At 37.0% G+C, this 17,404-nt stretch overlaps 1 protein-coding gene across 2 annotated transcripts in view; it reads right to left on the bottom strand.

The window, feature by feature from the left end:
- Nucleotides 1-17,404, bottom strand: part of LOC113073901 (NACHT, LRR and PYD domains-containing protein 3) — a 79,072-nt gene that overhangs the window by 16,565 nt on the left and 45,103 nt on the right. For both annotated transcript variants that reach the window (XM_026246646.1, XM_026246647.1), the window contains exons 11-12: nucleotides 3,189-3,362; nucleotides 255-428 (exon numbers count right to left, since the gene is read on the bottom strand). In XM_026246646.1, the coding sequence (XP_026102431.1) occupies nucleotides 255-428; nucleotides 3,189-3,362 (348 nt within the window). The remainder of the gene's footprint in view (nucleotides 1-254; nucleotides 429-3,188; nucleotides 3,363-17,404) is intronic.

Here is a 17,404-nt window from a genome sequence, read left to right as displayed (position 1 = left end):
GGATCTTCACGCTGGACTGGGGTGTAACACAGCGTCCTTGTGTAACTGAGTGTTGGCTTCCCTGGACTTTGTTTGCATCATCATCATAATCATCCCTGTTCCACATTTATTAATAAACTCTCTTTACTTGCATTTGAATCCATCTCATCAATTCATTACATATTCCTATTCCACACGGTCTATTTGACCCCTCTATTGTCATACAGCTGATTTCACATCTGTGGTTCAGTTTTAAATATTTCACTGTTTACTACCTGATGATCTTTAATTTACAGGAATCATCCTGTAGTAAGCCATTGAGCTCCTTCACTCCTGATTGTCCAGGATCATTTCCTCTGAGATCCAGCTCTATCAGGTGTGAAGGGTTTGATCTCAGAGCTGAAGCCAGAGCTTTATAACCTTCTTCAGTGATACTGCAGTTTGAAAGTCTAACAACATTAATAAAAAAAACAAACAAACAAACAAACAAACATTTGGATTAATATTATGGTTCAAATTCATGACTGTTTTATAGTTTCAGCTTATGTGTTTTTTTTGTGGTTGTTTTTTTTTTTTAGTACTTTAGTGCTGCAGAAATTGTTTATGAAATTGATCTCCCTTGTTATTTTATTAAGAGATAAACAGGATAAAAAGAAAACAGGTTATTTACTATATAAAGCCTAATATTGTATATTACCCTAGTACTTTTATAACTTTACATTTGTATTGCATTAAACACACTTTTGTATTATTCTTCATGTTTAACCCTCTGGAGTCTAAGGGTATTTTTGGGGCCTGGAGAAGTTTTGTCATGCCCTGATATTTGTGCTTTTTTCAGTTTCTTATAAATATCTAAATGGGTAAAGTCTAATATCACTGTAATCAGCACAAACTGGGCTATAATAATATGTGAAATGCATGCATGTACATGATTGTATTTTTGAGAAAAAAAATGTTATGCATGGTTAGTGAAAAACTAAAAATGTTAAATCACATTTATATTATTTACATCAAGCTTTTGAATGGTATAGTATTGTATACTGTTATTGAAACTTCATAATGTTTCACTTGATTATACATTTAGTCAGGAATTATAGTTTGGAAAAAGTATCTGTAAAAAGTCTAACTAGTAAAATGTTTACACGTTATGTGAAAACTAGTACAAATAAGTAAAAAGAGACTTACTCATGTTTATGATCTCTGCTGAATAAAGTGCTTCATTCTTTTTCTGAGGAAATCCATTTCTCAAATCCTCAACCACATCACATCTTTTTGGAGTGATTTATGTCTTATTCCTCTCATCGCGAAGCAAACAGTAAAATAAAATAAAAACTCGAAGAACAGTCTGGCTGCTTTTTCTTCTGTGTGGGCGTATTCAAGCCGCGCACTTCTGTTTGAATCTGAATAGCGCGTTAAGCGCGGGGGCGTGGTCACATTAAATATAATGAGCGGAGATATGAAAAATAGACATCGCGTTGTTTTCATATGGATTACTTTATCTCAGAATATTTGTTTTCGGCAGCACCTGTTTAGTTTAAAAGTAGACATTTCAGGCTTTCTATAGATATCTCTCTCATATCTCTTCGTTGAGTATTCACGGAGTTACAGTTCATTTTAATGACGTGTTTGTACATGACGATCAGCGGAGACAAAGACTGCAGACAGCATACCTTGTTTGTTATCTTTATTTTATAAGTGCACAAAGGTGTTTTGTTATTATGTCTGTATCCAAAAAAAAGTAGACCCTTTACAGATTCGATTGATGTATTGCTCTTATCTGTACGATTAAAACTGAGAGTGTAATTTAAGTTCTTTTCGGGGTTATCCGGAGAAAATGACTCAAAACGCATATATGCGTTAATGGACTCGAGAGGGTTAATGGAAGCAAGATGCTCAAAACTCAGCATCACAAATTTGTCTTTGCAGTGCAGAGAAGACTGTATTTAAAGTGACATTTACATATTTACAAAATAAATAACGTGTAGGCCTGCTAATAGTGTGATGCATAATAGACATATAATATTATAATGCAATAAGAAAACAGCATGTAAATAGTTTAATCTTTTCTATAAAGTCTGTATATAAATCTTAAAACATAAAAAAACCCACTGTTTACTTTAAAGTGTTCAAGTGACTCAGTGGGCCCTATCTTGCACCCAGCGCAATTGACTTTGTACACCGACGCATGTGTCATTCCTATTTTGCACCCGCGCAAAGCGCGCTTTTTCCTCCACAGAAGCACGTCACTAAACTAGTGAATGAACTTGCGCTCCCTGGGCGGTTCAGCGCAAAAAAGGAGGCGTGTTCCGGCGCAAACAATCCCTGGTGCTATTTTGCTGTTCCATTAAACAATTGCGCCACTGACCAGAAAAAACCTGGTCTAAAGTCAGTGGCGCGTTGCACGTTGTTCATTATGCTATTTTAAGGGCGCATGCTTGACCATAATGTATAGCGTGCACAACGCGCATACACTTTGCTCATGTAATCTACACAGATGCAACAGTTATTTTTGCAAATCATAAATTGTTACACTAAAAAAATATTAACACATGAGATGACGGAAATCATTGTGGTGTGCCATAAATCTAGGCATAAAATCTAGGCATAAATCTAGCTTACAAATTATTCAGGATAATTGTATTAATTAAGGATCAGACCTGTTTGCCCGATAGTGGCAAGACATATATGTATATAAGGACATCTGACAAATTGGTTTGTCCGTCAAGAACCAGGAAAAAAAATCGATGAAACAATTGTGGCTATTTCCTCCCACGCCTGTTTAACCGACGCTATTTTGGGTGGGTTTCTCCCATCCCCATACAACACAACTTCTCTGTCTTTCACTGCTCTTACAAGAACATCAGTCTCCTCGGCTGTGAACCGCTCCTGGCGTGCGCCTGGTAAATACGCCATAATAATAGCAATCCATAATGGAACTTGCGCACCTGCTTTTAAAGGGAATGTTGGAAGACGCTCTGATTGGTTTATTTCACGTTACGCCCAAACCACACCTATGAATAATGAAGCTACTTCAGACCAACCCATTTTAGATTTGCGCCGGGCGCAAGAGCAATTTATCCCGCCGGGAAAATAGCAACAGCGCCGAGACCCGCCCACCAAGTTACTTGCGCTTCGCGCTTTGACACTTGCGTTTCAGATCGTTTAAATAGGGCCCAGTATGTTGATTCTTGTATTTGAAGGTTCCTCACCTCAATCTCTCCAGTTTACAGTGTGAATCCTTCAGTATGTCACATAAGTGATCCACTCCTGCGTTTTTTAGTTCATTCTCACTCAGGTTCAGTTCTCTCAGGTGTGATGGGTTTAATTTCAGAGCTGAAGTCAGGATGTGACACTGTTTCCCTGTAATACTGCATCTACACAGACTGAAAGGAGAAAGAAAAAGAAAATAGGTACATTTTATAATAATCATTCAGTTTTTGGAGGATTTGCCCTGTCATGTCAGACAGTAATTGGGCATTTTAAATTGACTCAGAAATTACTACTAGACTACTTTCATTACACATACCACAAAGTTTACATTTACCTAAAAACTGTACACATACATAACTAAACAACTGACAGCTTTTGACTATGAATATACTAGATATAAATGATTACCTATAAATAAATTGAAAACTACAGACTATACGAATGCTTCACTTAATACTGTACATGTGCAAAGAGAAACATCGTAAGTTAAGCAGCTGCATGGGGAACAGTACAGGTTGATTTTTAGTGCATGAGTCTTTTGTCGGATTATGTTCACACAGCAATTGTGTGTGAAAAGTGTCTAGTGCACATAGAGGAGAGTGTGTTACTACTACAAGTTGTTTGTACATGCCCTGTAGCGCATTTCAAATTGCACAAAAAAGAGAGAAGATTTTTGATAGTCTATCTGTGATGTGGTAAGGTTGGGGGGTGAAGAAGTGAGATGATCCATATTTCATCATTGTATAAATATTGTTCCACCCATATGTTTCTGGATGCGTTTGTTACCTTGTCCCGAGTGATGGTCATGATTGCTGCCTCACGTGCCTGAGCATTAACGCCTGTTTCACACATACTCTGCAGTCTGCAGTGTGTATGCAGTCCGTGTGCGTTACTTATGTGGTGCAGAAGCAGCACGGACTCATTGTGCTTTCACACAGGACGCGTTTGCAGTCTGCTACTGATCCGTGGCTGTTTAAGCCACAAACACAACATTTGTTCATTATTTAGATCTAAAATCATGTAAAAAAAAATAAAAAAAAATAAAAAATAAAAAATGTTTTCAGCATTTTGACTCTTTTATCAAAGTACATTAACAATCTTTCATAGACAGTTTAAACTCAATAAATATAAACAACGTATTATTCATGCATTTGACTTCTAGGTTTGTATAATAAGCTGCTCAAGCAAGTGGCAAAACATTTAAACACAACATTTAGCCTTTTCTTGTTAGGTTATCGCAAATATTTAAAATTAAAACACCACTGACACAAACAATTGACTATATTTTGCATTTAAATCTTTATTACAAGCAATCCCACGGGTCTTAATTAATTTAGTTTTTTCTGCACCATAAAAGTGCATATATTATGTTGCCTTGTTAATCTAAAGGTACAATTTTTTTAAATCTAGCCCAAATCATATGTGTTGCATGTGAAACACAGTAGGCTTTAATTAGTACATATTTATTGTGAAATTACTGCATTTCCGTCTCAATCCATGCTCATTTTTACCGCGAACAATGTGCTGTCACTTTAATTCAGCGCATGCAGAACAGCAAAAATAGACTCAGTACGTAAATGATCACTGCACTGCTGCAGATGCTCCTGGAACGCAGCCGCGTGCAGTGTGAACACTGGAATCCGTGAATATAGGTGCGAGTAAAAAAATACGCAATGCATACGCACTGCAGACGGAGTATATGTGAAACAGGCGTAGTGAGGAACACAGCACTGTAACTGGCGAGCGCACTCCAGCACAAGTTGGTTGAACACTGCGGTCAAGCCAGCCACGCTTTGAAAATACACGGTTAAAGGGAGGGTGAAATGCTTGTTTTCACTCAATATCCTGTTAATCTTGAGTACCTATATAGTAGTACTGCATCCTTCATAACTCCAAAAAGTCTTTAGTTTTATTATATTTATAAGAGATAGATAGTCTGTACCGATCTTTCCCGGAAAAACACAAGCACCTGGAGGCGTGACGTGTGGGCGGAGCTAAAGAATCACGAGCGCGAGTAGGCTTTTGCGTTGAGAGCGTTTGGAAGCTGTGACATTACCATGAGAAAAAAAAACATCCAAAACAAACCATGGCTAACAGTCAGATTCAGCGTATATTTATGATCTAGAATCAGATCCAGAGGCTGAAATATAACAAGAGCAGCATCAGCAACGACGTCTCTATGTGGTATGTACTGAAACTGTATATATTTGCTTAGCGGTTTTGGAAAATGACTAAGTTCCACTTTATGTCGTCTTTTTTTTTTTTTTTTTTTTTTTTTTAAGCTGTACATGTGGAAAGTGCAGTTTGATGACAGCATCGCATGTTGTTTACTTGATGTGATTACGTGCCGATAGCTAAGTTAACAACACAGAGATATTTGAAGCAGTTTTACTCACCGCATGCGATTCCAACACACGATCGTGACCCTTTTTCGTTGGGACTGCATTATCCTTAAGAAATAAACGATGTGCAAATCCGGCGTCAAACTGGGCCTTGTTTGTAAAACAAGCATCTTCGAAATGCAGGGAACAAACAAAAACACTTGCACAACTCCGTTGATGCTCTGTAAAAATAAACTCCATCCACTGGTCCCTTAATGCTGTTTTTTTCTATGGTAATCTGTGCAGGGTTGTCTTGCCCTGGCAACCAAAAACACACTTCTTTTGTGACAATTCGGTCTCTCGCTCTGATCAGTGAATGTCTGTTGTGCTCTTAGTGCTCTGCTCTACGGGATTGTGCGCTCTTCCGGCAGAAGTGTCCTTAGGACCCATATAAGGAAATTCCGCTCCATCTAACGTCACGCAGAGCCATTCTCGAAACAAACTTTCCGAAACTTGTGACAAACCGGAAGGAGTATTTTGGGAACAAAAATACTCCTTCAAACGTACAACTTAATTTTTGAAACTTTGTCCATGTTTAGCATGGGAGTCCAACTCTTTAACAGTGTAAAAAACTCAGTATGCATGAAATAGCATTTCACCCCCCATTTAAGCCAGTCGCACTTTTTTTTCCTCTTGCGCGTGTAATCATGCACTTATGGTATGGGTGCTGAGAGCAGTCAAAATGCATGTAAAGAAGCTGTCACACACGTTTCCTTTATACTTTTGCTTATTTTAACTAATTTAAAAAAATTTGTTTTTAAATACATAATTTTTGTATTTAAAATTTTGTATTGTACATTAATACGTTTCTTAATGTTTATAAATGTTAATAATTATTATTTTCATTGTTTTTTTATTTTAAGTTTTTGTGTGTGTATGTGTGTGTATGTATGTGTGTGTGTGTATATATATATATATATATATATATATATATATATATATATATATATATATATATACAGTATTGTTCAAAATAATAGCAGTACAATGTGACTAACCAGAATAATCAAGGTTTTTCATATTTTTTTTATTGCTACGTGGCAAACAAGTTACCAGTAGGTTCAGTAGATTCTCAGAAAAACAAATGAGACCCAGCATTCATGATATGCACGCTCTTAAGGCTGTGCAATTGGGCAATTAGTTGAATTAGTTGAAAGGGGTGTGTTCAAAAAAATAGCAGTGTGGCATTCAATCACTGAGGTCATCAATTTTGTGAAGAAACAGGTGTGAATCAGGTGGCCCCTATTTAAGGATGAAGCCAACACTTGTTGAACATGCATTTGAAAGCTGAGGAAAATGGGTCGTTCAAGACATTGTTCAGAAGAACAGCGTACTTTGATTAAAAAGTTGATTAGAGAGGGGAAAACCTATAAAGAGGTGCAAAAAATGATAGGCTGTTCAGCTAAAATGATCTCCAATGCCTTAAAATGGAGAGCAAAACCAGAGAGACGTGGAAGAAAACGGAAGACAACCATCAAAATGGATAGAAGAATAACCAGAATGGCAAAGGCTCAGCCAATGATCACCTCCAGGATGATCAAAGACAGGCTGGAGTTACCTGTAAGTACTGTGACAGTTAGAAGACGTCTGTGTGAAGCTAATCTATTTTCAAGAATCCCCCGCAAAGTCCCTCTGTTAAAAAAAGGCATGTGCAGAAGAGGTTACAATTTGCCAAAGAACACATCAACTGGCCTAAAGAGAAATGGAGGAACATTTTGTGGACTGATGAGAGTAAAATTGTTCTTTTTGGGTCCAAGGGCCACAGGCAGTTTGTGAGACGACCCCCAAACTCTGAATTCAAGCCACAGTACACAGTGAAGACAGTGAAGCATGGAGGTGCAAGCATCATGATATGGGCATGTTTCTCCTACTATGGTGTTGGGCCTATTTATCGCATACCAGGGATCATGGATCAGTTTGCATATGTTAAAATACTTGAAGAGGTCGTGTTGCCCTATGCTGAAGAGGACATGCCCTTGAAATGGTTGTTTCAACAAGACAATGACCCAAAACACACTAGTAAACGGGCAAAGTCTTGGTTCCAAACCAACAAAATTAATGTTATGGAGTGGCCAGCCCAATCTCCAGACCTTAATCCAATTGAGAACTTGTGGGGTGATATCAAAAATGCTGTTTCTGAAGCAAAACCAAGAAATGTGAATGAATTGTGGAATGTTGTTAAAGAATCATGGAGTGGAATAACAGCTGAGAGGTGCCACAAGTTGGTTGACTCCATGCCACACAGATGTCAAGCAGTTTTAAAAAACTGTGGTCATACAACTAAATATTAGTTTAGTGATTCACAGGATTGCTAAATCCCAGAAAAAAAAAATGTCTGTACAAAATAGTTTTGAGTTTGTACAGTCAAAGGTAGACACTGCTATTTTTTTGAACACACCCCTTTCAACTAATTGCCCAATTGCACAGCCTTAAGAGCGTGCATATCATGAATGCTGGGTCTTGTTTGTTTTCTGACAATCTACTGAACCTACTGGTAACTTGTTTGCCACGTAGCAATAAAAAATATACTAAAAACCTTGATTATTCTGGTTAGTCACATTGTACTGCTATTATTTTGAACAATACTGTATATATATATATATATATATATATATATATTATGTGTGTTTGTGTGTGTGTATAACAAAAAAAAAAAATGCATCCTAGCAATTGCACTGTCCCATTTTCCTACACACATAAGAGGTGTTCCTTTATATGTTAGCTCATTCATTCAATGGACGTGTATTCAGAGTGACCCTGACTATCACTGTATTCATTTTCAAGGCATTTTACTGTATAGTTTTTGAGAAAACTAAAAGCAAATTCACCCAAAACAACAAAATGCATCTTAGCAATTGCACTGTGTCCCATTTTCCAACACTCATAATCAGAAGATCAGAATGAGCTTTATTGCCAGGTATGTTTACACATACTAGGAATTTGTTTTCATGACAGAAGCTCCGCAGTGCAACAAAATGACAGCGACGGAACAAAAAAAAAAAAGAATTTACAGGTATATTATGTGTAAAAAATTAAGTGTCCACTAAGTATGTGTGTTAGATAAATAAGTGTATGTGTATATAAATATAAAGTGTAGTGTGTTCCACAGTTATTATCAAGTGTTCATTAGATGGATTGCCTGAGGGAAGAAACTGTTCCTGTGTCTGGTCGTTCTGGTGCTCAGAGCTCTGTAGCATCGACCAGATGGCAACAGTTCAAAGAGGGAGTGTGCTGGATGTGAGGGATCCAGAGTGATTTTGACAGCCCTTTTCCTTACTCAATAAGTACAGTTCTTGAAAAGAAGGGAAGGTTGTACCGATGATTCGTTCAGCAGTTCGGACTACCCTCTGTAGTCTCCTGAGGTCAGATTTAGAAGCTGAGCTGAACCAGACAGTAACTGAAGTGCAGAGGATGGATTTAATGATGGTGGAGTAGAACTGTTTCAGCAGCTCTTGTGGCAGGTTAAACTTCTGCAGCTGTAGAAGGAAGTAAAACCACTACTTTCAGTGCTTTCAGATCCTCTTCTGACTGTTATTAATTCTTAATTGTCATTAGGATATGTCCCCAAAACCTTCAAACTGGCTGTTATGAAGCCTCTCATCAAAAAAACCACAACTTGACCCCAAAGAACTAGTTAATTATAGACCGATCTCGAATCTCCCTTTTCTGTCCAAGATACTAGAAAAGGTAGTAGCCTCACAATTATATTCCTTCTTAGAGAATGGGTTAGCAACTCAGTATTTGAATGAGTTCTTGTTACATTATAATTAGGGTTGTAACGGTATGAGATTTTCACGGTATGATAATCGTCTCAGAAAATCCCACAGTATTATGGTTTTTATTATGGTATACGGTATTAAACAATCAAAACAATCATTTTTTTTTGGGGGGGGGGGGGTGACCAAATGTTTGAAAGCATGTGTTTATTCAAATTCCATTAATCAAAAACAAGAAAATGTTACCATTTATTATTTATTAGTTGAATAACTTATATTTATCATTAATAATTCATACAAATTCATAAATTCTGGTTTGATTAAATTTTTCAGGAATCTGTACTTATATGATTTAATAAAAGTGAAAAAAAGTAATACATGTGAGATTCTGTGTCTGTTATTTTCTCTCAATACCGTAGATAAGCAAATGTACACGGTATGATAATCATACATGTCTATATCACGGTATATCGTCATAGCGGTATATCGTTACAACCCTAATTATAATCCTCCACATCTGCTGCGTTCTCAAAACTCAGGCAATTTGATAATACATAGAATATCAAAATCAACTGCGGGTGGCAGATCCTTTTCCTATTTGGCGCCTAACCTCTGGCATAACCTACCTAACATTGTTCGGGAGGCAAACACAGTGCAGTTTAAATCTAGATTAAAGACCCATCTCTTTAACCTGGCTTACACATAACATACTAATATTCTCTAATATCCAAATCTGTTAAAGGATTTTTAGGCTGCATTAATTAGGTAAACCGGAACCGGGAACACTTCCCATAACACCCGATGTACTATAAATGCTACATCATTAGAAGAATGGCATCTACGCAAATTAATATACATTGTATTAATATACATTTGAGAGTACAAATATACTACCAAAAAGGTGGTCATGAAAATATATACAAATTTAAGAATTTAATTGATGTTTTAAAACCTTTATTCTTTTATGTTTTCACAACAGAGATTTACTAAAATAAGCATTCGTCTTTTCTATACAAAAAGTATTCCCATACAAGTGCCAATTTTAACTCATATTTTGACGTGGGATAGAGATTAGAGATAACAGTATCTGTCTCTGATGTTGTCTCTGCTGTACGTGTGGGTGGAGCAAGAGAACAGTTAGAGGCCGTTCACATATTGCGTCTTTTGCACGCTCAAGTTTGTTATTTCAAATGTAGGTGCGCGGTATGCGCGCTCATAATGGAAGCGACGCATTCACGATACGCTCATTTTTTCCAGACGCGTCCACACCACATCGAGTTAAAAACATCTCAACTTTCAGAATGCCGCAAGCGCACCAGGTCATGTAGCATCCTCACATTTTCTGCTGCGTTCTCAAAACTCAGGCAATTTGATAATACCTAGAATATCAAAATCAACTGCGGGCAGCAGATCCTTTTCCTATTTGGCGTCTAAACTCTGGAATAACCTAAATAACATTGTTCGGGAGGCAAACACACTCGCAGTTTAAATCTAGATTAAAGACCCATCACATAACATACTAATATGCTTCTAATATCCAAATCCGTTAAAGGATTTTTAGGCTGCATTAATTAGGTAAACCGGAACCGGGAACACTTCCCATAACACCTGATGTACTTGCTACATCATTAGAAGAATGGCATCAACGCTAATATTAGTCTGTTTCTCTCTTATTCCGAGGTCACCGTAGCCACCAGATCCAGTCTGTATCCCTCTACAGCCCTAAAAGAATGCAGAGACCAGGACAACTAGAGCCCCAGAAACACAGATCCCTGTATATATAAAGACATTGTCTCAGACGACCACGGGGACAAGACCACAGGAAACAGATGATGCACAATCTTACTTTGCTGCAGCCTGGAATTGAACTACTGGTTTTGTCTGGTCAGAGGAGAACTGGCCCCCCGACTGAGCCTTCTTTCTCCCAAGGTTTTTTTTTTCTCCATTATGTCACCGATGGAGTTTCGGTTCCTTGCCGCAGTTGCCTCTGGCTTGCTTAGTTGGGGTCACTTCATCTACAGCGATATCGTTGACTTAATTGCAAATTAATGCACAGACACTATTTAAACTGAACTTAGATGACATCACTTAATTCAATGATGAACTGCCTTTAACTATCATTTTGCATTATTGAGACACTGTTTTCCTAATGAATGTTATTCAGTTGCTTTGACGCAAGGTATTTTGTTTAAAACGCTATGTAAATAAAGGTGACTTGACTTGAACACGCACACCATAAATATTGAGGGCATGATTCGAAAAAGCTAATTGTTTGTAAAAGAAAGTCACACTCATGGTCTTCGGTCAAAAATGACCGACCATAGAAAATTAATGGGAAAGGCGAAAGAAAAATCTAAAATATAGAATTTTATTACAAATCCCCCACAATGTAGAAAAAAATTACACAGCAATGAAGGGGTAAAACAAACTGTGTAACAAGCTGATTTCTGTGTTCAGGTTTGAATGTAGTAATAATAATGTAAAAACCTACACTTCAAATCAACATTTAAAACAACAAAAAATATAAACCTTGACAAAAAGTAGTCTTTGAGAATGCCTCAATATACATTTACACCCCAACCTAATAAAAGTAAACACTTATATATATATATATAAATAACTAAGGAATTCACAAACCTCTCTATACACTGTGTGCAGAATTATTAGGCAAATGAGTATTTTGACCACATCATCCTCTTTATGCATGTTGTCTTACTCCAAGCTGTATAGGCCTGAAAGCCTACTACCAATTAAGCATATTAGGTGATGTGCATCTCAGTAATGAGAAGGGGTGTGGTTTAATGACATCAACACCCTATATCAGGTGTGCATAATTATTAGGCAACTTCCTTTCCTTTGGCAAAATGGGTCAAAAGAAGGACTTGACAGGCTCCGAAAAGTCAAAAATAGTGAGATATCTTGCAGAGGGATGCAGCACTCTTAAAATTGCCAAGCTTCTGAAGCGTGATCATCGAACAATCAAGCGTTTCATTCAAAATAGCCAACAGGGTCGCAAGAAGCGTGTGGAAAAACCAAGGCGCAAAATAACTGCCCGTGAACTGAGAAAAGTCAAGCGTACAGCTGCCAAGATGCCACTTGCCACCAGTCTTGCCATATTTCAGAGTTGCAACATCACTGGAGTGCCCAAAAGCACAAGGTGTGCAATACTCAGAGACATGGCCAAGGTAAGAAAGGCTGAAAAACGACCACCACTGAACAAGACACACATGCTGAAATGTCAAGACTGGGCAAAGAAATATCTCAAGACTGATTTTTCTAAGGTTTTATGGACTGACGAAATGAGAGTGAGTCTTGATGGGCCAGATGGATGGGCCCGTGGCTGGATCGGTAAAGGGCAGAGAGCTCCAGTCCGACTCAGACGCCAGCAAGGTGGAGGTGGAGTACTGGTTTGGGCTGCGATCATCAAAGATGAGCTTGTGGGGCCTTTTCGGGTTGAGGATGGAGTCAAGCTCAACTCCCAGTCCTACTGCCAGTTTCTGGAAGACACCTTCAAGCAGTGGTACAGGAAGAAGTCTGCATCCTTCAAGAAAAACATGATTTTCATGCAGGACAATGCTCCATCACACGCGTCCAAGTACTCCACAGCGTGGCTGGCAAGAAAGGGTCTAAAAGAAGAAAAACTAATGACTTGGCCTCCTTGTTCACCTGATCTGAACCCCATAGAGAACCTGTGGTCCATCATGAAATGTGAGATTTACAAGGAGGGAAAACAGTACACCTCTCTGAACAGTGTCTGGGAGGCTGTGGTTACTGCTGCACGCAATGTTGATGGTGAACAGATCAAAACACTGACAGAATCCATGGATGGCAGGCTTTTGAGTGTCCTTGCAAAGAAAGGTGGCTATATTGGTCACTGATTTGTTTTTGTTTTGTTTTTGAATGTCAGAAATGTATATTTGTGAATGTTGAGATGTTATATTGGTTTCACTGCTGAAAATAAATAATTGAAATGGGTATATATTTGTTTTTTGTTAAGTTGCCTAATAATTATGCACAGTAATAGTCACCTGCACACACAGATATCCTCCTAAAATAGCTACAACTAAAAACAAACTAAAAACTACTTCCAAAAATATTCAGCTTTATTAATGAGTTTTTGGAATCATTGAGAACATGGTTGTTGTTCAATAATAAAATTATTCCTCAAAAATACAACTTGCCTAATAATTCTGCACTCCCTGTAGTGTCCTAAAGATGAAAAACATAATTCTAAAACATTAGAAAAAAAATATATTGTACAGTTTCAAAGGGACAAATTTATCATAATTATTGCATAATATTAATTAGTACCATGAAATTATCTCAAAATACAAAATAAAAATATTATTGAACAACACTATTTTAGATTGATTTTACTGTAGAAAAAAAAGTTACATTTCAGGTGCCACTTTTGACCCTGAAGACCATGAATGTGACTCCCAAATGAGGAGCACACAAGGATTAAATGTATAATGCAATATTGTTGATGAATAAAAACCAGACTAAATGTGGTTTACAAAATAAAAACTATGCTAAAATGTCTCCAAAACAAGACAAAACTAAATGTTATAACGTTATTTTGTCTCTAGTCTATTATTATTATTATTTTTATTTTTTTTTGCAGTATTTCTGTTTCCTGAGTCTCACTTCAGGGGCTGCATCAGGTCACACTGCACAGATGCAGGTGATGTCAGTTCCTCAAGCCCCACTCGTGACATTATTAAGAAGAAAACAAAGTTAAGTCTGACACAGAGAAAGGGACTGATGGCCGGCCAGCCAGGGTTCGTCTTTGGGAGAAAAAGAAGAAAAGACATTTGGAAAAACTTTCATTACACAGAAGTGGAAAAGAATATGGAATGTGTTGTGGTAAAAGATGGGGAGAAATACGGCCATAAAAAATCAAAGGAAAAAACACCTCGAACCTTAAACTCCATTAACTCCATTATGGCAAATCTGAGCAGCACGCAGTCGGGATACGCTCTTATGTGTCAGCCGCGCTGCTCTGATGTGCTGTTTTCTTTCAGACCAAAGAATAAATACATGTGAAAAACCTATCCTTGTGGCCACCTGCATACTGCTAAAATTTGCCAAAATGGTGCTGTGCTGATTTTGAGGGACAGAGTAGAGGAATTGTTGAATAAAGTCATTATTTTTGTTTTCTTCGTGTACCCCATGCGTGTTTCACACCATACAGCTTGTAGTGAATATGGTGCAAAAGGAACCCCCAATCCGAAGGCTGTTGGAGAAAGTGAGGCACTTAGTGAACAAACTTAGGAAGTCATCTTTCGCCACAGAGTGGCTGGTGCAGATGTGTGCTCTGGTTCTGATGAAAGACTGTCCCACCAGGTTGTCAAGTTGCTTTGCTATGATTTTGCGCTGACTTGAAGTCAAAGGAGCACCTCACAGCTTTGGCTGAGTTCATGGGCTGGGATAGCCTGCAGCCCAGTGAGTGGCTGAAGACAGGGATGCTGAGAGACCTTCTGCCATTAGTGGAGCACATTAATTTGCTTGAAAGTGACACTCAGTCACTTTCTCTTGTTGTGCCAGCACTCCTGGATTTCAATAACCACCTATCGGAAGTTCTTGCGTCCACATGGGCGAACCTATAAAGATGCAGCTACTCTGGCTCAGAAGATGTTGTCCAGCATGGATAGGCTCTTTAGTGTATTTCTTGGCATAGCTGCTGACAACTTCTCACCCCTTCCTGCAGCAGCATGCTTTGTGGACCCTTGTGTAGCTGAAACCCTTCTGGAAAATGATGACAACAAAGTACAGAATCTTGTCAGAACGGCAGAGGACTACATCGCTCATCTTGTTCCACAAAGAGTGCAAGTACGAGAAGAGCAGTTGGTCGATGATGAGCAAGTTGCAAATGATAGTACAGAGGTTCCAGAGTTAACTCTCTCAAAATGGCGTAGATTCAAGTTCTTCTGTGCTAATCATCCATCGAGGCCCAAGACAGCCAAGACAACAAACATTAGGCAGGAGATGTGAAAATATAAAGAGGTGCTGTCTGAGTCACACCAGACTGTTGCTAGTGGTGCTGAGGTTGAGGAATCCGCCATATGTGCTCCTGTGACCCTGTCTGGTTTAATGTGTTGTGCTTTATGAGGAATATCTATCGATCTGATCGACTGATTATGGTAAGTTTTGTATTTTTAATTGGAATAATTTTCTGAAAATTAATGTGAAATTTTTCAAGATCTATGCATGTTTGGCGAAGTTATGAGATAAAAGGGCAGGAGTGCAACCTCCCCTATATTAATTTATTTAATTATTTATATTTTGCTACATGTCATCAGCTTCATGTCATAATTTATTTATTATAGATTTATGAGAGATATCTTAGGATCTAAATCATGGATTTTCTGCAAATAATGACAATAATGATGTGCCTTTATCTGATATATGATATGATATATTATGTTTCATGCCGAACGAAATCGGCACTACAGATACCTTAGATTTTTTTTTTTTTTTTTTTGCTAAGCTTATGCCTCCTGTGTAGATTTGTGTGTGTTATAACTTCATGAGAAATATCTTTAGATAATGACTTATATAGTGATTTTGGTGAGAGATAGAGATTATAGTGATTTTGGGCTCTTTTTAATCAGGAGAAACTAAATAAAGGTGTATTTTTGTTTTATGTTTTAAAAAGTTATGAGCAAAAAAAAATAAATAAATAAATAAATAAATAAAAATAATAATAATGATAATAATAAAGCCACAAACATAATATTTCTTACATTCATTTGGGCTGAGAGATTCTAAGCTTTTAAATAATTTTTTGTTATTTCATTCAGGGGTTACTTACCTAATTTGATTATTTTTCATGCAGGAGGTGTTCTTTCACTTTCATTTTTATTTTGACTCTTTCCCATTTTCTTTATTTATTATTTACTTTTTTTGGGGGGGAGTGTGTTGCAGCAATCAAAATTAAAATTTGTTTATATTTACAAAATATATTTAATCTTTTAAATTATTTTATTTGTACTATAGTTAATTAAATAACAGTTAAAGATTAAAGATTTAAACATTTACAAAAACTCCAAACAATAATATATTTGTTATTAAATGATTAAACTTTCATCTGAAACATAACGTGGTGTTCTTGTTGTGACCTTTACACATGTTGAATTATTTAATAACCATTTAAAAAACAATGTGTCTATTTTGTATTTTTTAAGTCATCAAAACAGCTGGATCATAATAAGAAAGTATACTTTGAATTTTATTCCTAGTATTTTTTTTCATTTATCTAGATTTCTCACAATCCAAAATTATGATTCAGTGTGTTATGATGGCTTTAAGAGCCTTAAGACCTCTTCCCACAATATTAAATAAAGCAGTGCCAATTTTTCATTCTTTGCTTTATTCAATGAGCAAGCAGACTACAAACAATGCCTTTAAGAGATGAAATCTGAAAACAAGTCAACAAATTAAAGCTGCAGTAGGTAACTTTTGTAAATATATATTTTTTACATATTTGTTAACCTATGGAAGCATATGGGTAGCATTATTCAATTTGGGATGTAATATGCAAAATGACAATGCAATATGTAAAATGGCAATGCATTTCTGTATATACATTTACATTTTCCAATACATTTGTGCAACGGTTGGTGCAAAATGAAAATTTTCATTTGCCACTTACTACACCAGTTTTAATATGTAAAATGAATATTCATTTTAACGCTTTATAAGTTGCAAAATTAAAATGAAAATGTATTACAGAAATGATTAGATATGTCTAACATGTTAAAGCAAAAACTGTGGCAAAATGATCATTTAAATGCTATTTTTCTTAATTGCATTAACACTCACAGTCAAGACACTTACGATTGCATTTTCATTCGGTGCCCCGCAATGAATGTAGCAAAATTCAATGTGCACATTGAAAATGCATTCCGAGCCGATCACGTGTCCCCGCCCTCGTGCCACGTCAATCATTGTGTGAACAAGGCGGGGCTTGCAGAAGGTCAGAGACTCAAATCTCAAGAAGAGGATTCAATCAAGTGAGACAACATGGACAAGACAGTTGGTCCGTGTATGTTTTGATCATTTCGGTTTATGGCTTCAATATTTCATTCGGACTTGTGGGCGGAGCAGAAACGCTGC

The sequence above is a fragment of the Carassius auratus genome, unplaced genomic scaffold (genome assembly GCF_003368295.1).
Source record: "Carassius auratus strain Wakin unplaced genomic scaffold, ASM336829v1 scaf_tig00013228, whole genome shotgun sequence".
Taxonomy (NCBI): Eukaryota; Metazoa; Chordata; class Actinopteri; order Cypriniformes; family Cyprinidae; genus Carassius; species Carassius auratus.
The sequence above is the reverse complement of the archived record's forward strand: the minus strand, read 5'-3'. Positions and strand labels throughout refer to the sequence as shown.